Below are 26,744 nucleotides of genomic sequence, written 5' to 3'. Positions count from 1 at the left end.
CACATAAACAGTTATATTTTTAGTAAAGGTTTCAGACTACATATTATCTTAATTTTCAAACCAGAAATGTGTGTTAAAGAGGCCTGCGAATCTCAAAACTATTTTTCCACCACCTCGGACTACTGCTAGAAAATTAAGCATAAAAGAACATTAACAATGCAAACCTTAAGTGAAGAAGGAACATCTGCAGAAACGACGTTATTGCAGGAAGAAAACAAAAGAGAAATGTCTGAATAGTGATCTTGAGTCCAATCTAAAAATAAAGAAAATAAAAAAAAAAAAATGCATAAGAGACAATTTTGACAATTTTATCGACGGCAAATATTTGCTCGAAGTTTGGATAATTCTCACGATATTTGCATTTCGTTGACATTTTCCAAGTTAGATCATTTCTTAACTCTATTGATAAGTTTTCGTTCAAGCAGAGATCAAAACGGAATACATCGTTTGTACTGAAAAATTTAACTTATACAAAACAGTTCCAATAAACACTGCTCAAAGTAGTTTAGACACACCTCGTAACTGTAGTATTGCCAGCATTGGCGTAGCAACAAATCGCTGGGCCTTGGGCAGTTATTTACTTCTGCCACCAGAGGCAGCACTTCACACAAGTGACAGTGTTTTCTTCTCAACATACATTACTTTATTATTTTTTAAAGTCACACTTAAATCAGTCTTCACAAAAAAGAAACCGTCTTTGAAATTTGACTTTATCCATGTACTCACTAGATACTACATATGCATTACCTTTATGTTTCAAAACAATAGAAAACACTTACTTAAATAAAAGTATGGCCTCTCTGATGGCGCACTGGTAGCGTCATCGCCTTGTAATCAAGGAGTCCGGTGGAAGCACATAGTGGTTCGGATCCCACTTTCAACTGTAGGTCCAGGCCCGATTAGCCTTACTGTGCATAAAGTAGACTTAAAACACCAAGTAAATCAATTTTGACACACACATATTAACAGTGTGATTGAAAGTTGTATTACAATAAATATGATAGCACAAGGTGTTAGATTCGCATTACTGTCAGGATCAGTGGCGGCAATTATTGGGGGTGTGGTGGGCAGCTGCCCTCCATTTTGTGCCAGTTTTGCCCCAGCACTAAGGTCTCTTAATGCTAAGCCTTGTCTACCAATAGAAAATAAACTCTATTTGCCCCCCCCCCCACCCCAACACACACACACAGTTTGGCACCCAATCGCCTATACGATTCAGGATTGTGATAAGAACTTATACAAGAAGCATACCTTCACATCCCCCCGTAATCATGGCCAATGCTATCATCTGTGTCGACACACTCACTTGAGAAGTAAGGCAGTGATCGTCCATAATCTGTGGATAGAAAACCGATAAGATAGTTGGATTGCCATGTAGAGTCAACGATTTTGATAATAACATGTAATTTATACAGAACAATTTCGATGAACTCGTTTTAACACTTTGTAAAATTAATATGATTTTCTATTACTTTCACTAATATAGTAAGAAGAATTAGCAGATTAATTATTGAAAGTAATAGATAATTCTACTAAAAAATAACTGCACAATGGACAAAAAATGCTGTGTAAAAAAGTGAATTGCGGTACTACTAATTGAGGCGAGTGTACACTTACATGTCCTCTCAGGTAATGGCATAAACAAACATTGAAATTGGAGATGGTGGCAGGCCCTCTCATATGGAAAAGTGAAAAATTGAACTGTAATAATATTGATTGATTCACTTGCTTTATTTTCCTTCGCTTTTTTTGCCACTTTTGGCTAATTTGCGAAGATGGGGATGAGTGATGATATGATGAAATTGATGAATGGACACTCATAAACATCCATGCCCAGTCCAGGATTCCCTGTCCAGGAACCCGGGAACCCTGTCGTCGTAGCTCGACATGCTGACCCCTCCGCCACGGGGGAAAGCTGTAATAATATTGCACTGCTCCATACACACAGGATAGAAATTGTTTTTTGAGGACGAGGCATGAGGCCTTAACTAGCAAAACATTACGAAGGAAAGTTGCTTGTCCTGATATCCTCTACACCTTGTGGAAGATTGTAGGTGCTGTGCGGTGACACCCTGTATATTCAAGGGCACCCGCAGGGAGGGGCCAGGGAGGGTACTTGCCCCCGCCTCGATATTTCTGGAAAGAGTTAATGTAATTCGAAAGTGAAATTGTAGCGATATTTTATAACAAAAACTGTCGTTTTCTGTACCATTAGTTACAGCAGCAACTGTTATTGTTATCATTATTATTTGAAGTAGCGTTACATTTAATCTTACAGTCTATTTTACGCTGATTATCAAAGTATAAAAATCAGAATTTTGTCAGTATACAGTTATGCAAATTGTATATAGATGCACAGAATATGGAAATAACAAATGTATGTATTTTTTTTAAAAAAGAACATTGGTAGTAGTAGTAATAATAATAATAATAATTACAAAAATAAGAGCAACAATAAAAGCAGTAATAATAGCAATAATAATAATAATAATAAAAATTTATATGACCCTGAGAAAAAATCCTGCGGGCGCTCTTGTGTATATTCATTGAATTCCAAGCTGGGATCAAGTATATTCGCACCAATGCCAAAACCACGAATGTGCTAAATCTTACTTTTTGAGATAAAAGCATTTTAATTTTCAAGATGCAGGAAAAAAACAACAGGTTTTACATTTGGATAAGTGACGTCATCGGTAAAGTATGTTTTACGTACGTACATACTTATGTTTCTTTATTAGGTCATGTAAGTTACCACAGGAACCTACAAACAAAACGAAGAAGCTGTACTAGGTGAAAAAAGTCAAAATTTCCACATTCCTGGTTTTGGCACTGGTGCAACTATATTATATCGACATCTTTTTTGTAGTCAACATGTCTTATGAGGTAATCATATAACTGAGAATTGTTATTCTCAGTTATATGATTACCCAGTTCTCAACTGAATCTAAAACAGTTTGCAACTTCCCAAATGCCAAATTAGACAAAATGGAATGACATAAACAGAAGATTGATGTATTCTACAAAACTTTTGACATTTCTGTATCATACACAACAAAACCTAACAGCGAATTGAGAATATGAATGTGAAAAATACATACCATGAAAATATGGTTCAAATTGTAATGGATATAGTCGAGCATCTCAGTTGCGGAAGACACATCTTTGTACGTCAAGGAAAATTTATTGTAATATCTTTCAGACCTCTTCAAGTGACGGTTTCCAAACAATATGTCCTGAAAAGAAAAAGAATTTAAATAAGAACCTAACAAAACTGACAATATTGACGTTCAGAATTTCTACTTCTAGGTGGAAGACGAAAGGGAAAAGAATGAAGAATAATTAGACAAAACAGATAAAAAGAAAAAGTAAATAAATATTCGTGCCTTGGGAACACGCATAATATTTGTGTTTGTATCTCTTCTGTAATAAAATACAAGGAAACAGATTTAACTTGCCCTATATAAATACAGTGCTTGTTACAGCGTATTCTACGTGCTTCATTATAAAACATTACAGAACATTAATTTCCTAAAAGGATTTTTTTCCCCCGTGTATATTGAAGGGTGCAAAATGGCATAATATGCCTACGCTCCCAACAATTTTAATTCAATCAATCAACCTAATAGTAATTATAGTAATTAATACAAACTTCAATAATATTAAATTACTATTCTTTATATTTTATAGATATGAAAGTAATTTAAGACCATAGCTACAATGAGAAATCATTTCGTATTGACAATTCTCGCGAACAAGCACGGAGAATAATTTCACTGAGGCAATTAAGTCAGACTGATCTCTCACAGAAAGTTCTAGATTCGAATACCAGCCCGAGAATTTGTCTCTTCTTCTTCAATCTCAAGTAATCATGATTCATCAACATCGTCGCGATTAACTCAAAGATGTAGAAGAGCTACGTAACATGCATGAAAAATACACAAAGCCGTGCTACTAACGAAAATAATTCATATTATGCAGGAATACACTTACCAGAAGCAGTCGTACCATCATCTTAGCCTTTGCCATCCTCGAAGGTGGTCCGAAACGCTCCAGGGCCAGCCTCACGAGCTGCGACGTCGTGACGATGTGTCCGAAGATTGCCAAGTCAACCACCTTGTTCACCGACGTCACCGTGTCCTTTTCTGACTGCTGAAGCAGTAACTGCAATGCGAAGATAATGCAAAAATTAGGGCTGATCTGAAAGTATCGGTTGGAATTCATCTACCGACACCAGCCGATCCTTTTCCGACATATTGGTATTTCACAGGATCCGCAAAAATGTCACGCAACACTCTCGTGGAGTATAGGAAATTATGCAAAATTCAAACTTTTTTTTATTTTGCAAGAATTTAGCATGAAAAACTATATTTTGTGATTACATAATATCTATTTTCATATTCTGAAGGAATTCTTAACTACTCTAAAGCAAATTTCTTGGTAAATTGATGCATATAACTGGAGAAGAATATTTACACACCAATATTGATCAATATTTTGAACAAATTTTAATTATTGCAATTTTCAAGTATCGGTAACGGTATCGATGAGAATCGGTAAGAGTATCGGTATCCGCTCAGCTCTAGCAAAAATACATCTAGAATTTGTTTCTTCATGGAGAGCTTGTTCAGGTTTGTTAGCGCATTGAATTTGTAATATGAAACGTTTGGTAAAACTATTTGCTCTTTTCGCCATCGAGTGCAGCACTATTGTTGGTTGGTTGGTGGAGTTGGTGTTTTAAGTCCACTTTATGCACAGTAAGGTAAACTGGACTGGATCTACATTTTAAAGTGGAATCCGATTCCTCCACCGGATATCAAACCCAGGACCCCTTGACTAGAAGACAACGACGCTGCACTGCGCCATCGGGGAGGCCCTCAGCACTGTTGTCAGTTTAAGCGCGTCAATGACTCACCAACCATTTCTTTACCATCTTTCAACTAAACAAACAAACAAAACAAGAGCATTTAAGTGATCCACACTCGATACCCGGTGGAGGCACATAGTGGTACCTTTTACATTAATAATATTGTTAGTTTGCATAGAAATGCTTGTAGAACTAAAAAATTTTCACGCTCGCTTCGCTTATATTTATGGCTTAGCAGCATATTGCATGCAGTCTGTTAGTGCCGAGCGGTAACTAAAAGTATATACAGGCGCGCTTTGAAAATTGAAAATAGACCAATGGACATTTCCAGTATGACATGAAAAACGTTTTAAATCTATTCATTTTACTGATAATGACACCAAACTGAAATGTGCAAAATATCTCGGCGATATTTGTTTTGTTTCTCGAGATACACGCCTTCAAACACTGCCGAAATTCACCTCCTACGTTACAGATTTGAAAATGTCCTCTGCACAGACCAGACAGGCCTGACGTCATCCTTTACAAATGTGTGTAGGCAGGACTTCTGCTCGTCCCGTAAACTAGCATGGGCCGTGCAAGCGACAGTCATTTCTTACTGCGTAAAACAAGTATCTTGTTATAACTTCCAGTGCAAAAATAATGTGTGCTCCATTTCTTGGGATATGAATTATACCCTATCAGTATAGCAGTATTTACTATAATTCAGCCGCTCGGTAGAGGGTTTTCATTAGGCTGACAAAGCAATACTGGTAAGGTAACAGTGAATGGCTGAACACGTGAACAGCGTTGTTCATTGCCAATACATACGTTCTGACTGGGGAGCAATTAGTGTTAGAAAAATGTCTTTTCTGGAATTACAATTATTTTCGTCATATTCTCTTCGCAATTTTTAAAATAACAATACATTTAGACAGGGTACGAAATCACTGCAGATTGGTGGGGGAATCAGCAGTCAAGCATATACCTAGGTATATATACGTATATACACACACACGCACGCCGCCACACACACATGTATTTATAATGTCATTAAGTATGTGTCAATTATTAAATAATGAAATTAAATTATAAAATATACAATATATTATATCGACAGTCCTTCATTCAAAATGTAATTGCAAATTGAAGATTTTAATGTAGCTACTACTGACGCTATGAACAATGATTTGCCTAAGGAGGGATGGACAAAAATTAAGACACATTAAGAGAAGATAATAGTTTCTTGTATAAATTCCACATATAAATGCTAATACGTGTTTTATTAATATATTTATATACTTCGCGGTTGCTAACGAAAGCCGATGAGAAATGGAGAAGAAATAACAAGTCGGTATTATTTCTGTGTTCTGTGGATAGCTGTTCAGTGTCCTTATAGATGAGGCTCTTTGTTGTCAGTTGCTGGAATTGTAAATGAGAATAGTACATGAATGCATACACAATAACGTATTTCGTATTCTTAGAACTTTCCTATCTGAAAATGAAAATAGGGGGAATTTTAAGGGGGCTTTGCATTTACCACTCAGGTTTCCCCCTGAGATCTTCATTTTGCTAATCTAGGGCTGCTGTGATCTAGTCGGTAGGAAGTCTGACTGCCACGTGGAAGACCCGGGAACGATTCCCGGAGTGGGTGGGTGATGTAAGGTCGGAATTTTTACGGCCTTGACCCCGCATAAAGCGGCTCTGGGGTTCGCCCAGCTGCCAATTCCAGGGAATAAAAGGCGGCCGGAGAGTGGCACTGATCACATTACCTCCAAAATGGCCGAGATCGAGAATATGTGGGGCCCTACTCCCACATCCCCTAAATCTCACTTCACGGCACGGTGTCATATGCACGGGGAACTTTTCTTTACCTTGCATTGCTAATCTTTCCCCAATGTAGATGTCGCCAAAACAGGAGATATAATGTTTGTTAAAAGTGTGTCATAGGCGTGAGCACGAGAGGGGAGCAAGAGGGGGCAGTTGCTTCCCGTATAATCCTTTTATCACCGTTTAAACAATATTATGCTCTAAAAAAATTAAGTACAAGACCGACGAAATTTCCAAGCAACTACGAAGGGGGAGGAACGTGCATTATTTCCTATGTAATGAAACTCTCCAACTTCGTTCTCTAGCAAAATTCTTGTTATTAACACTCACACACACTTTATTTGTCATTTATGTTACCTCTATGTGTTTTCAGAATAAATTGAATATACAGTGGATTGGAAATCAGTATCGGTAATTGGGTGCCAAAACTGGGGGAGCAAGGACAGTTTACTTCTTGTGCAAAAAAGTGAGAGGTTAACCCCCCCCCCCACCCTTCCACCAATTGGCCGTCACTGTTGGAAATAAATAAATAAATTATGTGTTGTTGTTTTGAATCTGCTCTACGAAAGAACATTGGTGCCACGGAAGTTTGAATTCTTCTAATACAGTGATTTTCGGCGTGTTGGGGCACACCTCATATACGTCCCTGTTCCAGACCAATCAATGCAATAAAATTGACACGAAATGAGTTTCTTTTTCTCCGATTGAACCCCTAATCAAAGGGTCTGCGCATGCCTATGTGATGCATGCTTGATTCACTTAAAATACAAGGTGTCCGGATTGTAACTGACAATTTTTAAATAGCTATGTATTACATTTCAACACACAGATTTTTTTGTTAAGAAAACATTGCAAAGGCAATAAATAGTACATTTGTGAGTTTGGTTTAGTAAATTTTTATAAATGTACAACTAGCGGTGGCGGCGCTAGTGTCGGTCAAACAAAAATGGCTTTGGTACAGGAAAAGGCACGCGTAGCCCACGGAAGTCAATACAGGAGGCTTGCGCCGAGCATGCAGCTAAGAGTTGATAAGTCCACTGTTAAGGAAGTCGTGCACAAAAGGTTACATTTGTACGCATGCAAGGTGCAGTTGTTAAACGATATTAAGCCGGATGACAGTCTGAGAAGACATTCTGCAGAAGATTGATGTTATCCCTCTAGACTTCTATCCCTGGAGGTATGTCAAAGACATGGTGTATTCTGGCCAAAAGATAGATGATCTATAAGAACTGTAGGACCGTATTCGGTATGCTATTCCATCTGTAACCCTTCCGATGCTACAGAACACGTGGAGGGAGATGGAATACCGGGTGGGGATTCTCCGCGAAACAATCTTAGCTCATGTCGAGCTATACTAAGCTATACTGAGCTGTAACTGCTTCCAATAAAACTTGGCGAGTTTGCCTTCAAAATGTATGTTTTTTTTTCTAGATACCCTTTACCATATTTAAATAACACACTTCTCAAAACTGTCAGTCTCATTACAGACACCCTGTATAAGTATAAAAACCAGTGCCTACAAGGACTTACGTAGATCATGTGGACAGCTAATCTGTTGTGAGTCACCGACATGCCTCTGTTGCAGTGAGGTTCCACAGGAATCTTGCGCATCTGCCGTGTGAAGTTTTGCGCCACTAGATCTAGTCCCTTGGTAACCAACGATATTGTCAGAGGACTCACGAAGCCAGGAAGAACCTCCCTGCAAATAATATGAGAATGTGCAGAAACACTTGCAATCAAATTAGGCTAATTGCATAGAAACATAAGGCAAACTTACCCTAGCTTACCCGTGCCGTAAGGAAATTTATTTACCTGAGCGAATACGGGAACAGGCCCACGCTTTCTTTTATCACTAAAATACAATAATCCCTGCTTCCTTTGTTGTTTGCATAGATGTAGTTATACATTAATTATACAAGTTATAAAAATTATCATCATTCATTAAAAATAAGAACCAATTATTGCATAAGTGTTGCACACATATTTTATCACGCACCAAACCTCGAAAAAAAATATTACTGTTGCATCAATGCTTTCTTTGTTGATTTTCGTTCAGTTACATTGTAATTATAAATAATTAAAAAAATTACCATCATTTAAAAAATGAGTGCATGTCGGAACCTACATCCTGAGGCTGATAGGCTATAATTTATGCCCCTTTTTATGTTGTCCTTAAGATTTTCTGAGCAAAAGTAATACAGATGTGTTGGGAACATCCTAAGGAACAATGTAGTTTACTTTCAATTTTCTATAAAAATATTAACAGTTTAATTTTTTTTTTTTTAAAAAAAAAGAGGTGGTGGACCTGACAGACCCTCCCGAGAATGTATAATTTCAGGAAAACATAAAAAGTTTAAAGAAACAAATTACAAATATTGATAATCACCAACTTGAAATATACCACACACTATCGGCGATTGGGAGCCAAAACTGGGAGGAGGGGGCAAACACCATTTCCTTTCTCTTGGTAGACAAGGCTAAGCATTAAAATGCTATAGTGCAGGGCCAAAAACTGGTAAAAAGTAGGTTGTGGGGTGAGCAACCCCCCTCGACCCCACCTAATCGCCGTCACTGAACCACAAAATATTCTTTATCAGATGAATTAATTTTACGTCAAAATCCAAGTAATACATTTGAATTTTACACGAATTAATTTTAAATATTTATGGTAGAAAGTATTTTAAAATATTATTTTGTTCATTCTGTTGCATCCACTTAAACTAACTAAACCGTTGAACGTAAGACAAGTAGTTGAAGTTTAGAATAACTGTGCTTTAGTTATTGCCGCTTTAAAACATATTCAATCACCTGTCTTGTGCTTGTTGACGACAACAAAATATTTATATTTTACACTTGATTCTTCAAATGCAAATTCATCTTTGAGAGAAAATAGAATGTAAAAAATGAACTGATAATAAATACCAAGATTTCTAAATTATTACTTACATTTTTGCGGCACTGCATCCGTGGCTAATTTGTATTGAAAGAAATATTTAATATTATATATACCCGTATATAGCATACGTTGCGAGGAGCAGATACAAATGAAACCCTGACTCCTGCAACAAAAACCCTTTGGTTGTCGAAATATTACGACATCCATATATGCATAGTATACTACACATAATACCAGTGGCGGCGATTGGGTTCCAAAACCAGGAGGACAAGGTACCAAAACGGACGGGGGGGGGAGACAGTATATTTTCCTTTCTAGATAAGGTTTAGAATATTCCGGGGGCAAAAGTGGCGAAAGGTGTGCGGGGGGAGCAACTGCTCTCCCTCGCCCCCTTAACAGTCGCCACTGCACAAAACTAAATAACTATATAAATATAAATATATATATATATATATAATATTACCGAAACTGATATATTATATATAACTAGCTGATTTTCCGGCGTTGGCTGGATATTTATTTATCCCAATCTTCTATTAGACAGGAAAATAATGAATTCTAACTATAGTGTAAAATGAACTTGAAGTTGAACGGCATTGGGAGTGTCACTATTCATCTTAGTGACCCCGAAAACTATGGATTCCACACTAATATCGGTCGTTTTCGATTATTTTTACATGTCACCCCCTTCCTACCCCACCCCTAGGGGTGCCAGTGGTGTCTTATCCCCACAGTATTTCTTTCGAGAATGCATGTGATGCGTGTACCAAGTTTGGTTGAAATCGCTCCAGGCGTTCGAGAGTTATGCCAGAACAAACACACACACACATACATCCATTTTTAAATATTAGATTGATATTAAAAGCGTCAAATAAGCTGTCAAATTATGGACACCACCTGGGTATACTTTGGAATAATGAATATTTAGTTGAGGAAGGTACATAGTGGTTCCGATCCCACTTAAAACTGTAGGGCCAGTCCGGATTAACCTTACTGTGCGTGCATAAAATGGACTTAAAACACCAAATCAGTCCAATCCAATCCATATTTAGTTGACAACTACGCAGAAAATTTGAATTCTTCAGAAATCGTAACATCCTGTAGTTTACATCCTTAGAAAAGAAGCAGCTTGTTACATCTGTACTACTATTGAGCGATATATCTTCCAGACGATAAATTGCGATATTGAAAAATATCATCCAGACTAGACGAAATATCGTAACGATATTTTGGCGATATATTGTAACGATTGTACCGAACTATGAAAAAAAAAAAAAACGTGGAACCGTAAAATTCCGTGGATATGACGCCCTGGTTTACCTTAAAGGCACCAGGGCACTAAGTGCATACCCCTGAATGTACGCGGGGGGGGGGGGGTGGCTACTTTGGGGGTTCACCCCTTTTCTCTATTTTAATATTTTAATATTGTAACGATATTTAGCGATATATGTCGTGGAGACGATATATCGCCGATATCACGATACGGAAAAAATACCGTATCGTCTATGCGACGATATTTTCTTGACGATATATCGCGATATCGAATTTCCGATATCGTCCATCCCTAATATGTACATTACGTACCCAATATTGGCGAATGTGTACACTTCGTTATCCGTAGGATTCGGCGAGTCAAATTCGTGCAAGAGCTCAAAGTCGGTCCAAGCGTCGTGGGACGTGATTGGACGAGCTTGGAGCAGATAGACCCTGTCCTGAAACAAAACAAAAAAACTAAACTTGAAAATCATTTGCAAAAATGTGATATGCTACTTACAAATTTCCTTTCTGATTCGCGAAAAATTTCTTGCAAATTAGTTGATAGAATTATTTCCATACAGAAGATATTGTTATTATTATTATTTTAATAACACTTAACTACAAGGAGTTTGTCAAGACGAGTTTTTGAACTCGCTCACAACTACACCTGATGCTACTAACTGGAATATATAACATATAAATAATATACAGGATATTTTTCTTGCCTTAGCAATGGCCCATTCGATGTCTCTGGAATTTCCAAACATGGTTTCCAGGAGCACTCCAATTTCCCCAAGTCTCAGGGCCTCCGATGAGGTCAGTGAGAGTTGACTTCCATCAACCTGGTCGACAGTCTCAGTTTTTGTCCCTCCATCATCTGGAACAAGTAGAAAAATTTCACCTTAAACTCAAGCTGTCAAAGATTCAAAAGACGAAAACATGTAGACTGACCAATCACCTTAAAGTAGAATCTAGCTTAATCTTTACACGAATAAAATTAATAATGTTTCATAAGTTATATATATCTTGTTCTAACCTATAACTATCAAATGTTCAAACAAGTTAGAAGCACCGTAAGTTGAGTTTAAATGATCAGCTGATTATGAAGTCGATAATAGAAAATACTTTAGTAGAGAAGAAGGTAGAAGTTTGCAGGAATGTCAGATAAGAGAGATTAGAGGAAGGAGAGAAAGCTATCATCATAAATATTCGTGAATGGTGTCACACCACTAACCCCCCTCTCCCCCCACACATACACGAAAAGTAGACGCCATAGTTCTGACCATGGGTGTATATATAGTTCACGTAAGGGGAGGGTCAACTTCTCGTATGATAAGGGTTGCTATATTTCATAAGTGAAAATCCGGGACACTGCTGACCGGAAGCTTGTGGGGTGGGGGTTGCTGTACCCGACAAAGTTGTATGTATGTACATGTCCATTATCAAATTTATCATTCTTTACACTTCTTTAAAAGAAGCATAAATCTACTTCGATGTATATCATTAATCTTCCAATTTCTTTTCGGTGCCATAATGAACTAAGCTGCCATCTCACAATGTCGAAACTTTATTTGAGAACTGTGGACTGAGCAGTGCGGGCACCAAGCACTGACTGTTTACAGTAAACAGCTTACTACGCAATGGAAAAAGATTTGCAACTGAAATTCAGTGCTGCTAGCAGACGGTGGCGCTATCGTGAAGTCAAATATCTTTGCAACATCTTCTTATAGCTCGATAACTCTTATATTATCGAGAGGGAGCAGTTCAATGTACAGTTAGATGGTTTAGTAAAATGAGCATTTTAATATTACGGATTTAAATATAAATAAAGTTGAGGAAATTATAGTCTTAATCGTTTCTTCTTTCCCACCGATTCGAGGACATTTGTGAATCCCGAAGAAACTATTCGGGACACCAGGACAAATGATATCATTTGGGGATTGTCCCGGAAAATCCGGGACGTATAGCAGGCCTAGGTATCATCAGGTTATCAAAATCCAATCTATCAACCAGGCCATCCAATATTTTGACACACTGTTCAATGAATGAGGGATATCCATTCAACATTTTTGGAATAAGTTGTTGCAATTTTACAATGTGTTTACTGTGTTCAGAGAAACGTGAGTTCAATTCCAGCTACTACAAAAGTGGACAACGAAAGGTTTACCTTGTAATATTCTTTTGTGTTCTCAGCTGGTGCATTGTTCCTCCTATTTGACGGCTGGGTGTTCTAGGTCTCTTCGTTTCTTCATCATAGTCTCTAAGAAGTTTCTCTGCTTTGGATTAAAGTTCATTCAAGTTCTCAGAACTCTCTCTTAGTTGTTTTTTTTTTTTTTTTTTTAAATATCTCTATTAGAAACTGTCATGTTCACAGTACTGAACTGTCCACCTTTTGAGGTGCCACACATAATGTTGCATTGCATGAAAACAATTTGATTAGAACAAGTGGAGATGTTTCAAACTCACCACAGGTAACCACAAGTCACGCTACTAATATTGATACTTTTTCTGTTCATCTTGTGCTTGTGTCAAACAACTTGAGAATGTTACGGTGTTTCTCTAGTTTTCTTACACAGCGTTTTTAAAAACCAAATTCCTTTATAAAGACTGGAGGGAAAAATTATAACAGATTTGACCTTCCCAATGCACTTATCGCAGAAATTCCGAAACTATCAGGAAATTGCAGACATTTGGTTAGCAGTCTCATCTGGTGTATGGAATTACGTATATCCTGCCCATCCGTATCCCATCCGTATACCATCCTATACGTCTCGAATTTAGGAGAACATAATAAGTCCGAAGAAATTTTTATGAACAAGCTGATAGAACAGATAATCTGGTAATTTTAATGAACCATAAAGGGGGGTTTGGACCCGTTGATCACCCCCTTAAATACGCTCATTTTTCTGACCATATCTTAGTTTTATTCATCTAGTCTTGCTAATTGATATTTTCTTAGTACTTACTTTTGCGACACATTCGGCAATAGTAATATTTACAATTATTTGTTGTTATTAACCTTCAGATATATTGTTACAGTACCTGGTAGAGATTAGAAATATCCTTCGAACTATTGATATTTTCTTGTGAGAAAACTAATTCCCAGCAGCGCCTATACTTATCCGCCACCATATTTGTAGCTATGACCTGAAAGCAGTGGCGCTAGTGTCGAATGTTTAAATCACGGAGAAGCCTGTAGTTCGCAGCTCACAGATACCTTGGCACTACAGTAAACTTCACGACTAACTATAACCAAAATACTGACCTAGCATAGTAATCCTGTGTATCTTGCTGCCACATTTCTGCTCCTTGAGTGACAGTTTGTCGTTCCAGTCTCTTGAGAGGATGATGGTGTCTGGTTCGGCTAAAGCTGATACAACACTCTGTGAAAATAAGAACACCAGACTTCAGACTATTATACATTATTGGACCAATGTGGCGCCGATCGTAGGTTGTGCAAACGATGTTTATGAGTTTTGCATTAATACTAGTAAAAACGTTAGGTCAACATTGTGAACATACAGTTATTGAAAGAACATACATATTTGCATATCAGATCTATGACAGATGTACCATCCCAATCTACGAACTTTCCTCTGAGAGCAACGAGACTTTCCACACTGCAACTCCCAGACTCTCAATATAATGTTCCTGTTCGATACCTGGTGGAGGCACAAGGCACGGATCCAACTTTAAACTGTAGGTCCAGTCCCGATTAGCCTTCCTGTGGATAAAGTGGACTTAAAACACCAAAATCAATGAATCAATATAACGTTCCTTATTCCATAGGCTAAGGAATCAGTTTAACAACATCTCACGCCAAATAGGTATTTTCAACACTCGCCAACTCATAAAAAATTGTGGATAAGTAAAGCTATTGTCATACTGAACTCTGTTTAATCTTGTACTGTTTTCTTTTTGTTTAACACTAATTAGTTTACTGTTTTAATATTGTTTCTTAAGGGATTAAAATGTCATCTGTACTGTACTGGAAATTTCCTTAAATAAATAAATACAAAGAGACATCGAATTTATATTCTGTACAGGGCATTTGCGAAATTTTCCAGTAACCAAATTATGATTGGTTATAGGTATGATAATTTAAAATATAATTACGGCTTCAAAATATAAACTAAACTAAACCGTAATTAACTTAAGGAAGAACGACGATTAGAAATACTCCTAAAATAAATATTACTACGTCAAATATGCTGATTTTACATTCTCGCGATCGTAAAATAAATTTAAAAATGTTTTTGAATTCTTCCTATTTAGCGTCGCTTTTCTGTCACTTTCAGCTAATCATGACGCTGAGGATGAATAGTGAATATATGAAATAGTCAAGTGCATACTCACAATGGAACAAGCCCGAAATCGAACCCGGAACTTTTGACAGAGAGGTCATGAGTCTAGCGTCTACTCACGCAGCTGTATTGAGTAAACTATTAAGAATTATTCAGGATAATTTAATGACTAACCTCTCCGAGACCATAGTTTGCGGTGATAACAAGTTGGCTGGGATCCCCTGTCAGGGGGTGCCTTGTAAACATCACTCCGGCAGTATCAGAAGGTACCATTATCTGCACGACCACTCCCATTGCTGCTTTTACTGGTTGTCCATGCTGCCTGAAAATTAAAGTGTAATTCTAGTCAGAAGCTTGCGAAGCTACAATCACCATTAGGGCAAGCGCTCTTGTTTACAGCACAAATCAAGGTTTCTTATATTTTCATCGTTCATATCTGTTTCAAGTTTCAAATGTGTATGTTTCATTAATCTACAATGTTAAATAACGTGTTTTTTTTCTATAATAAGTTGTAAACTTTACAAGAAAATGTATTTATCAAAACTTGATTTGGTGCCCTTTCTTTCTTACAATTGCCAGATAATTGTAGTAATATTATTAGCTTCACATTCGCTAATTACTGGAAAATTCCAGTCCAGTACTGATAGTTACTATATCATGTTATCAGACAGGGGTGCTCACCTCCCGCAAGGTCAATAACGAATCACCTCAAAAGAGAACGTCATAATAGCCATAAAGCATTTAGTTACGACAGGGTTTCAATCTGAAAGTCACACTTTTTTTAGCTTACTGAACACTATTTCATCTGTCCCCCCAAAATGCTTCGTTTTTGTTTTTTTCATGTAACGAACGGGTTTAATATGGTGTATCTAGTAGCAAAAGTGACCTGGAACCAGCTAAAGTAAAATAATTACTAGACTCCGTCTCGGGATATGTAGAGTAAAGCTGTGCATAACGATACAGAAGTGGAGAAAGCGAGAGGGCGGAGCGAAGCAGTGCACGCTGCTTGTGTCCTAATTGCGAACAGTCCCTAAATCATCCTAATTGCGAACACATGAAAGTGAGGAAATACTTCCATGCCCTAATTGCGAACACATGTAACTGAAAAACCTGTTTTCGAAAACTAATAAGGGTAGTGAAGCTGGTTTGACTAGCAACAATAACCAACCTGATTGACTTATCATGATGGATGATTCTCGTTCTTTTTTGGATGAAAAAGTTGTTAGGAGCACTAACAGGGATGATGGTATTGATGGTATACATACATTTTAAGTACAGTGTCATATGTTTTGAAATTTGAATTTGAAATTAATAATTATATTATTAAATGACGAAGCTCTTTTCAGTTAAGAAGTGTGCAGTATGTAGTCGTATAAAATAGGCCACAGTTTTATTATTAAATTATACTACGCAACGACTTTAATCATGTCGAATTATCTATGTTAGAACAAGGCTCTTACCAGTCTCAAAGTCCCTGAAAAAAATCGTTAAAAAGGCACAGGAAGTGGAAGAGAAAGTTGTAGGTCCAAAGGCGGAAATTGTGTTCGCAATTAGGACACTGCTCTCCGAGGTTAATCCTGTTTAAGCAGGAAGTGTTCGCAATTAGGACTGTTCGCAACTAGGACTGTTCGCAATTAGGACAAAACCTTGCACGCTACTGCAAACGACTGGTAGATGCATCCCCGTTTTTCTCTCCATGCACTCACTTCCCCTCTCGCGCGTTGATTGGCCGAGCAGTCTCGAGTCCTTCTTGGGCAGAGACTGGTTTTCGTTCGCTTCCTCCATAGATTCCCGAGACAGACTGAAAATAACTTGAATATTCGGATTCCCCTGCCTCATCGCACATATTGCAGCATGGTGCCAATGTGTAAACTTTATACATATATTTTAGAAAAATTATTACAACGGACTCTTTTTTTAAATTCAATTTCGGATAATTCGAATTACTCGGTAATTCGAACAAACGTTTATTCCCTTTGAAATTATCTTTAATGATACATATTAAGTTAGCTAAATATACCCCTGTGCATGTGTACACATGCCGTGAAGGCATATGGGACGATATGGAGGTAGAGCCAGGGTGCGAAATCCTGGTGGGACAGGGCGGATTTCCCCCACCACAATTTTGGCCTGAAAAATCCCCCCACTAAAAATTTTCTGAGGGAGAGTTTTGTTATAACAAACATATTCATAAGCAATTACTATTAATTTTAAATATACTTTACTAAGAATAATATCGAAAACACAAATTAGTGTAGTTGTGAGTATTGAATGCTCTCTCTCAAGGATCATTAACAAATCTACATCAATATGCACAATAAAAGTAAAACAAGAATGCAAAACAATAATAACTATGAAAACTAACTGATTAAACTTACACATAATAGTAAAACCACTTCAATTATTTAATAATTTATTACCATCTTTAACCAGTTACTAAAGGAATTAGTTATCTGCATTACAATATCTGATATGTATAAAAGTAACAAATTAATTTTATTTATTAAATTAATAATAACAATTTAATTTATTTTGACTGAAAATAACATTATAAATATGTATATTGTATAATTTACACATATGTTTATGGGGAAAGGGGGGTTGAAGATTAAGAACTTTCTCCCCCCCACCAGTTTTCAATGATTTCGCACCCTGGGTAGAGCTCCACATATTCTTATCCTCGTACATAGCTGGAATGATGTGATCACCATGACGCCCGGCCGCCTTTTCCAGCCAGGGTTGTCCACAGGTACCCATTGACACGAGGCTGGGTGGGTCCCAGAGCCACGCAGAAACTTGGAAATTACTGCAAATTCCTGGTCCAGATCACCTTTCACGGGATTCGAACCCGGGTCTTTCGTGTGGTAGCCAGATGCTCAACGAACTTTTTATTTTTAAAATAAAGATCCCTAAGCGGCAGCCTTCCAAATACATCAAACTCATATCAATATCTTTCAACTCTCTTTCTTTATCATTCAGGACAGAAGAACACAGACATCCATGATCGAACCGGAATTCGAACCCCTATGCTAATCACTCCTCCACGGAAGTCGACACCAACTGAGCTACCGCGGCCTCCTCTTTAATAAAACATGATTTTGTTAATTCGAATTTTGAATAATTAAAATTATTTTCGTGTTCCCATGGAGTTCCGGTCCGCACCATTAATCTCTGCTGTGAGCACCCCTGCTACCAGAAAGAAAATACCTTCCTGTCAATAAAAGACTGTGATTGCATACCTTCTGTACTGCACCGACTGGTAGGCATAGAGCGACCCCCAGCATTTGGTCAAGGCTTCCAAGATTCCCTGCAACCCCTTGCACCCCAAGAAGGTCTCGTTCTGTCCCGCGGCCGACAGTTCCTCCGAGTCTTCTCCAACGGCCGAAGATCGAACAGCGAACAGAAGATTGGAGCTTCCTTCAGGGAACAGGTGGAACAGACTGTTCTCCACCGCTTGGCAAACGCATTCGGTGACCGAGGTGGAAGCGAATGTTGACACAGCACTGGAAAGCAAATACACAAGTTCATTGTTGCTTTCTTCTAGACTGAACTTTTACACAGTTACTTCCGTAACTTACTCCACCACTGCATCAATCGACACTGTTTATATCTTAATATGGAAAGAAATTAGTAACAAAACTCATAGTAATAAGATTATGCTTAAATCTTATTTTAAATTTAATTTATAAAAGTACTAATAAGTAAATTAACAAGTAAGTAGGATACACAAACGAAAAATTTACACATTCGCACTGTCGAAGTAGTCTATTGACTGACATTAACCAATGTCTTTGTTGTACAGTCACGGACACTTCTCGGTTGTAGTGATTCAATTGAAAGTTAATGGGGTTGTTACAACCCAGAAGTGTCCGTGACTGTACATGAAGGAGAAGTGATGCAGTGGGGTTACTACTAATGTAGTGTGGACGAAATGTTTCAAGGAAACCCCTGTGGTTCTTAGGCAGGGGAGCTGATGGGACCACAGCCCCCTCCGAAATTGTAAGAAAATAACCCCCATTATCATTTTTGTCTTTCAACAACTTTTATAACGGTTAAAATGGCAATTACGAGATATTTTGTTGTGTATCCCGTTCCCCCTTGGAACGCAGCTATGATATCCATCTTGTGTTGTATCTCTTCTTTAATGCGGCCCTGTATTTATTCATTCATCCAATCTCTCTATTCTCACACCTCTCCCTGGGAGTCTCGAGAGCAGAATAGCAGTAACGCCGAAATTTCGGAAAGGGGTCATACATACAATATTTATATATCTGTCCCTAGGTTGGTTTATAATGCAATACAAAAGTACAGAAAGTGAATAAACTTCTGGTAATTGGCAGTACAGTAAAACCTCGTTAATCCGGACTAATGGGGAGATAAGTTGACCGGTTTAACGAAAGTCCGGATTAACTGAAATAACCTAAAAGAACAGTAGAAAGTGTATTAAAACTCCGTTTATAGCAACAAAACACGTTTATTATGGTGTATTTAAAGGGCATAGACCTAAATACACTATACAGTACAGTACATTGACTGCATTTTCTTTGGGAAGTTCTCTTCTTGACTTCTAGCCACATTTAAAACCTTGCATTCTGTTTTCTTTGCCTTTTGCCTGTCCGGATTAAGCGAAGTCCGGCTTATCGGGATACGGATTAACGAGGTTTTACTGTACTTTAGCTCAGGGAGTTACTTAATCAAATCAAAGCATTATCTTGGAGGATTACATCGGTTTATTATATGCTGTCTCTATTTACATATTTACAAAGAGTTTCCATAAGTAAATCAAATCCACAAACTTTCTTGTATCAACAAAACGTACCTGTGGTTCTGCTACTTAACTATCTCTGCGGCCTACCCTCGATTTAATGATATCCCGAAAGTAACGCAACCTTTTAAGTCGTACCAATAGGAACCGTTACCTCACACTACAGTAGTGTGTTACCTCACACTACTCATATTAAGCCCGCTAGCAATTATGATGCGTTTCGGAAATATATATATGCAAACCTTTAGGCTTGAAATTCTCTTGGGATTAAAAAAAAGTGTGCATGCGACTTGCTCCTTAATGCACAATAACTCGTTTCCCACTAGCCTGTCTTGAACTCAGGATACTTGGAGAGTTGATATCCTGACCAGCATTTGAATTTTACTGTACGGACAACGAAGTTAGTAATACGGTGTGCTTTATGCAGCGTGTATTGATACACTCGTAAGTTCAATTGTATCTTCTGCAAATATACTGATTAAAGGAACAAACTGCCGGAGTACTAAGTGAGCTGAGTGTACGAGTCGACGGTTGCCATTTTAGCGATATCCAAGTGTTTATAACTTTGCATTGTGAAGTATCGTTGTGTGGCACGCTGGAAATTTTCTCTGGCTAAGATATAAGCATTAAAGCAACCCTCCTGACAGGCGATACTCGAGCTAATGGTAATGTTTATGTTCCTTCTTATTGTTAACTGTCCTCCCATGGTGGCCGTGCGGTCTAAGACGTCAGCGTTTGAGCTTGGACTAAGGAACGCTCTCTGGTTCGCGTCCCCTGCTGGAAACGTACAACTTTTTCTCTGAGATTTTGGCCAGTGTACTGAAGCGGTAGCCACACATCATCGTGAAGACATTGCGGAGGTACAAATGCGTAGCTTAAGATGATCATGGAAAAAGGAAAACATATAACGACGACTGGAGCCTTATCGTCCTGACCACATCTAAACCAGACGTACGTTGGATGATCCTCTAACTCTGCTGAAGCGTGTGGAAGTGAAGCAGGCAGGGGTCGCCTGAACAACCGCGAAAAGGATTATACTGAACGCAACTCCAACTGGCGGCTGGGAAACAGCGAATCAGCGACCAGTTGAATTTTCTCAGATCGGACATTTTCTTGTCACAAGGTAAACGTTGTTCGCTGGACGGAACAAATGCGCGTTGGGTCCACCACATGTTGCCAAACGTACCGTAAGGCGAGACAGAATCTTCTCGGTAACAGTATTGTCAGCACCAGAAATCAGCGGGAGTTAATGGTACAACTGCACAAGCGGTCCTGAACGATGAACTTTCCGGAAGGACCACCAACATGGCGGAATGCAGGCGGATACACAGCCATATAAACACAACTTGGCACGCGTGGCAACGTTGCTTCGGGAGAGCGATGCGATCCCTTCGGCTTACACCCATCGGACCACACGCCCCCGAAAATAATTGGGTGACAGGACGCGCCAGAAATAGCCATCAAGGTCAACCGCCAGAGGAATTTTCGCTGTTAATCCATTTCGCGGTTGTTCCTTTCGCGGTTATTCCGTTCGCGTTTAATCCGTATCACGCTTAATCTTTTCGCTCTTAATTCGTTTCGCGGTTTTTCCTTTCGCGCTTATTCCGGTGTTCAATTTTGGTTTCGCGATTAATCCGTTTCGCGGTTGTTCCTTCCGCTCTAATTCCATTTCGCGCTTTTTCCTTCGCGTTTATTCCGTTCGCTCTTGTTCCGTTTCGCTCTTATTCCTTTCGCGTTTAATCCTGTTTTCGTTTCCAGGTTGTGATCCTTCGCGCTTAATCCCTTTCGCGGTTTTTCCACTGCTCCGCAGGCAGGAGGTAGGTACGCCTTGGCTCTCAAGGACTGTTGCGCCACGGTTATTGAATTTCCTCCTCAAGACGTGTCACCTCAAATATGCATGTCTGCTTGAATGGAAATATCAGTATGTGTATGAATGGTGCACCCTTTGTGTAACGTTTCCCTCTTCATGGATTCCGCGATGTAATGGGTCTTTTCGCTCTAGTGTCAGGTGGGAAATTAAAATGGAAGTTTTTGGGATCTCTCTGAAGTGGGTTCATGGATGTGACGCAAGATTAGGCATCACTGGGTAGTCTCCCCTCAGAAACGATTTCCCATACAACAGGAAATAGAGGATTCCTGAAGCATGAATCTTGTCTTGCATCTTTGCAACTTAACGGTGTCTCCTTTCCACTTTAAAAATGGACGGAATTATGTGCGGCCACAAAAGGCGAAACATAGTCATTTAAACTAAGGAACTGATTATACATTTTCGACCACTGAACATACGTATTTATGTGCACGGTAAACTAAGCGACACAGATTGAATAATGACAAAGTTACACAAGACACAAGTAACCATAGATTATCAAATATCAAGAATCAAAATGTGCTTTAAGCAATTGTAAAAAGATATATGTTCGAGACACTGTGCTTTAAATGTTTAAATCAATTCTTTAAAAGGTAGGTCATGTAATTAAACTACGTATATATTTTTTTCCAGACTTCTGAAATACTTCTGTCATCAAGGAACTTTTTTCGTTATCACTATTTCATTATTAAGAATTCTTCGTTCTAGAATGCACTTGAGTTACAATTAGCCTTAATCAGAGCTGCCTTCAGGGCCTTCCTGATGGCGCAGTGGTAGCGTCGTCGCATTGTAATCAAGGGGTCCCAGGTTCGATACCCGGTGGAGGCACATAGTGGTTCCGATCCCATTTTAACTGTACGTCCAGTCCCGATTAGCCTTACTATGCACAAAGTGGACTTATAACACCAAATCAATCAATCAGAGCTGCCTTCGTCACAGGAATAATAGAACAAGTGGAGCCACGATATCTGTGCACTCAGATAATATGCGAACTGAAAGTTTCTCCCATGACATATACATAAGACGCTGCTTCAGTTCAGAAATTCAAATATGGCGGTGCATCCTTCTGGCCTTTCTGGAAAATGACTGTTGACTTTACATTATATATTTCACGCATATAACTTCATTTCAGTCACAGTCATTTATGTCAATTATTGTAAGAACGTTGCAGGAGCATAACTTCAGACTGAAGTAGAGTTCCTTTTGAAGGGCAACAATTATGGAGACAAACATGTCTAGTTTGGCCCCTCTCCCTGTAAAAACTTACCTTGATTGCCCTTCCCTTGAAAATATCGTGAAGACGTCCATGCACTGGTTGACATTTCTTGGGACATTTCTGGCAAAGGTAAATTTTCTCACGTAAATTATATTTTGTAAACGAAATACCTGTCCTAGATGCCTTTTGCTGAGTCAAATACTCAAGATTATGTCTTGTAATCACTGGCGTACTCAGGGGGAGCTGATGGGACTGCAAACCCTCCAGAAATTGAGAAAATTAGAAATTTTAAATGAAAGCCATAAAGAATTTTGGGAAACCCAAAGTGGTAAGTGCAAGCACCCCTTAAAATTACCCCTAATTACAATTTTTGTCATTCGACAACTTTCAAAACGAAGGTGAATACTGGAAAATATAAAATACCAGCTGATTACCAGGCGTTGCCCGGGTATTTATTTATCCCAATCTTGTATTAAAGAGGAAAATAATGAATTCTAACTACAGTGTAAAATGTAACTAATTTTAAATGTGATCGTCAATGTCACCAATTAGCTTAGCGACTCCGAAAGCTATGGATTCGACACTAATCTAGTTCATTTGTGGCATTTTATTTTTCACCCCATGCCGATAGGTGATGAACTTGAAGTTGAACCGCATTAGTAGTGTCACCAAAAACTATGGATCCCATTCGCAACACAGCCTGAATGTTAGACAACCCGAGAAACACTATCGTTGTGCGGGATTGCATAGAGTCACGGATGTCTGTTTGTGCGGAATTTAATATCGGTGGTTCTCGATTATTTTTACATGTCACCCCTTCCCACTCCACCCCTAGGGGTGCCAGGGGTGTCTTACCCCAAAAATATTCTATCCAGATTGCAAGTGATACGTGTACCAAGTTTGGTTGAAATTGCTTCAGGCGTTAGAGAGTTATGAAGGAACAAACAAATATACACACCCACACATACATCCATTTATATATATATATATATATATATATATATATAGATTTATATAATGTATAACGTTCCCCCTTAGAACGCAGCTATGTAATATCTACAATTACAATTCTAGACTCCTAAAGAAAAAAATCTGCGTACGCAAGTGCTCGTCGTAATGTGTGTGGGCGTGTGCAAGTAGACCCAACGGCGAAAGAAACAGTAGGCGAATTGTCCACCACCATTTTAATTCGGTCTGTATTACACAATGTGATTACAATGAATTGAAATAATGACGTCAATAAGCAGAGAACAATGCCTACTTCGAACCAACATAGTTTCATTCCTTAAAACAGCACAGGATGTAGAATAAGAAAGTAATGAAAATAGTGGTCGACAATTTGCCTACCATTATCTTTGCCGTTGACTGTACATGCATACACACACACATGCTTGCGTACATCCAGAGGAAAATGTATAGTTTTATTCATAAGTACTACACAACATGAAAGAGCTCATGCAGTACGATTGTGATTCCCGCATCGATTACATACCTCACATACATTTGCATGATAGTGAACACAAACTAGGGAGAACTTATAAAACATGTACCGTTATTGACAAGATATTTTTAAAGACATTCTCTGTTCGTATTTCGAAGTCAATTCCCACACCAATATCGGCCAACCCATTGCTTCATTTGGCATCTAACCACTGTCCAAGAAAACAACGCTAGAATGGGTTGTAGGTCTAAATGCCCTTCCAAAATATCTTCTATTAAAGGTAAAGTTTCCCGTGCATATAACACCGTGCCATCAAGGCACATTTAGGGGACGTGGGGGTAGGAAAAATTCCAACTTTAGATCACCAAAGAAAGACTCATACCCAGTCCACAACTCAAACCTGGAACCTTCGGTATCGAGATCGTGAGTCGGCGCACTCGATCTAAAAACGTGGTTCGTATCTAACAGAAAATTTGAACAAATAAATCTAATATCTTCAGTACATTCAAGAATATGGAAGCAATGGTTTAAAATGCCTTCTGTTTCAACGCCATAGCACCCTACCTGTTACACGCGTCCTTTAGTTCATTGTCGCTTGTTCCAGCAGCAACAGTCTCTACAATTCTAACTGCAGCCTGTAATTTCTCGTCGCTCCTCAACTGTTTTTCGAAGCCAACTGTTGTGATGCAAAATCCTGGAGGCACTGTAAACTGTACAGAACGATATATATTAATACTGATTTTGGGGTAAAATATTATTTGTAAATTTCTATCAGTAGTCGTAACTGTAATTGAATACATACAGTGTGTCCCTAAATTATGCTTGCAATTCCAACCCCATACAAAAGCATACTGTAGTTCATATTAAGCATCAACTCAAAAAAGTTGTTGTGTCCGATTTTCCAGCAAGGCAGTGCACCACCACATTAGGCCATGATTGGGAGAGATGTCCTGAACGCAACTTTTCCATTGCATTGGATGGGTACAACTGTACAACTGTTTGGCCTCCTTGGTTCCTAGCCTTATTGTGGAGTTTGTCAAGGACAACCCGAAAGGGCGATTTTTTTTCAAAACTTTCTCTCCATTCGAAAAACCTCTTTGATATTCCAAAATATGAAAAATTACATACGCCTAGAATTCCTTCTAGATCATTGACGTGAATGTTCGTGTAGTTTGCATTCACTGTTATCTAGATATTATCAATGGTTTAATAAGCTTACGTAATCGCGAAACTATTAAGAATATCCAGATAACAGCGAAAGCAAATACACGAAAATATCAGATTTTTCGAATGAAAAGGAAAATTTGAAAAAAAAAAAAAAGTCACCCTCACGGCTGCCAAAGGTCCAATCTAGCCTTAATCTTGATGATTCAATGACCAAAGTATGCAATGCCATTGGAACTGTTGATGGGGACATGTTACGGCGAAGTATGGACAGGTTTGTGAACTCGAGTATATACTATCTAGACACACACACACAAATATGTACACATACATGTGTGAGTGTGTGTTTATATTTTATTCACCGTATCTTTATTATTAGTAATTCACCACCAAAAATCCCTTTCCTGCTTATTATGTAGCTTTTCACTCACTATGTTTTGTACTATTCTTCTCTATACATTATCTTTAAAATAATGAAATCAATATTTGACACACTCCACACTCTACTGTGTAATTTTTGGTAACCAATTTTTGGTTTGTTGTTCCGTTTTTTGTGCCACTAAACAATGAATCCACTATTCGTGACATGAAATTGGAAATTCCGACAGCAACCACATAAATTTCTTTTTAATATTCCGCATTTCAAATTCTTTGTCGTGTTCGTGGTGAAGGATATATGAGCTTGTTTATTGAGTGGCTTTTGTGGTTTATATCCGGATTACATGAATTGTTCCGTATGTGCGTTTCCGTGTAGAGTATCACGTTTATCTGTGACACTAGTCACATGAAATAATAAAGGGTATCGACCTTTACCTGGAAAACCTGCTTCAGATTGTTTCCGTCAATATTATGCGTGCTTACGGCCTGTGAATAGCTCTGTTATTTGGTTTCCTCTTTACTGTGCAATGCGTTTTCCATTTGCAAACAGCGGGCAGGATGGTTACGTTAATATTCCTATTTGGAATACGTTATGCTTTTTTCATCTGTAAATACACATACCACGTTTAAAATAAACCTCAAGCAATACCTGTTGGATCAACAAGGGGAACAAAACTAGTCAAGTGACCGCAAAAGGAAATGTTTTACTACACTTGGTTACTTTTATTACTTCTTCTCATCATTATTATTTATACCATAAAATAATGCCACTATTAGTATTAT

General features: G+C 38.3%; 1 protein-coding gene across 2 annotated transcripts in view; it reads right to left on the bottom strand.

Annotated features, from left to right (window-relative positions):
* The window catches only part of LOC146001291 (rifampicin phosphotransferase-like), an 81,496-nt gene that overhangs the window by 21,349 nt on the left and 33,403 nt on the right, over positions 1-26,744 (bottom strand). For both annotated transcript variants that reach the window (XM_083138596.1, XM_083138597.1), the window contains exons 12-22: positions 24,984-25,129; positions 18,370-18,633; positions 15,305-15,452; positions 14,092-14,209; positions 11,552-11,703; positions 11,154-11,281; positions 8,204-8,372; positions 3,991-4,161; positions 3,099-3,233; positions 1,252-1,336; positions 165-253 (exon numbers count right to left, since the gene is read on the bottom strand). In XM_083138596.1, the coding sequence (XP_082994722.1) occupies positions 165-253; positions 1,252-1,336; positions 3,099-3,233; positions 3,991-4,161; positions 8,204-8,372; positions 11,154-11,281; positions 11,552-11,703; positions 14,092-14,209; positions 15,305-15,452; positions 18,370-18,633; positions 24,984-25,129 (1,605 nt within the window). The remainder of the gene's footprint in view (positions 1-164; positions 254-1,251; positions 1,337-3,098; positions 3,234-3,990; positions 4,162-8,203; positions 8,373-11,153; positions 11,282-11,551; positions 11,704-14,091; positions 14,210-15,304; positions 15,453-18,369; positions 18,634-24,983; positions 25,130-26,744) is intronic.

This window comes from Lepisma saccharinum, chromosome 17 (genome assembly GCF_977018435.1).
Source record: "Lepisma saccharinum chromosome 17, izLepSacc3.1, whole genome shotgun sequence".
Lineage (NCBI taxonomy): Eukaryota > Metazoa > Arthropoda > Insecta > Zygentoma > Lepismatidae > Lepisma > Lepisma saccharinum.
Note: the sequence above shows the minus strand (reverse complement) of the source record. Positions and strands in the feature narration are given on the sequence as shown.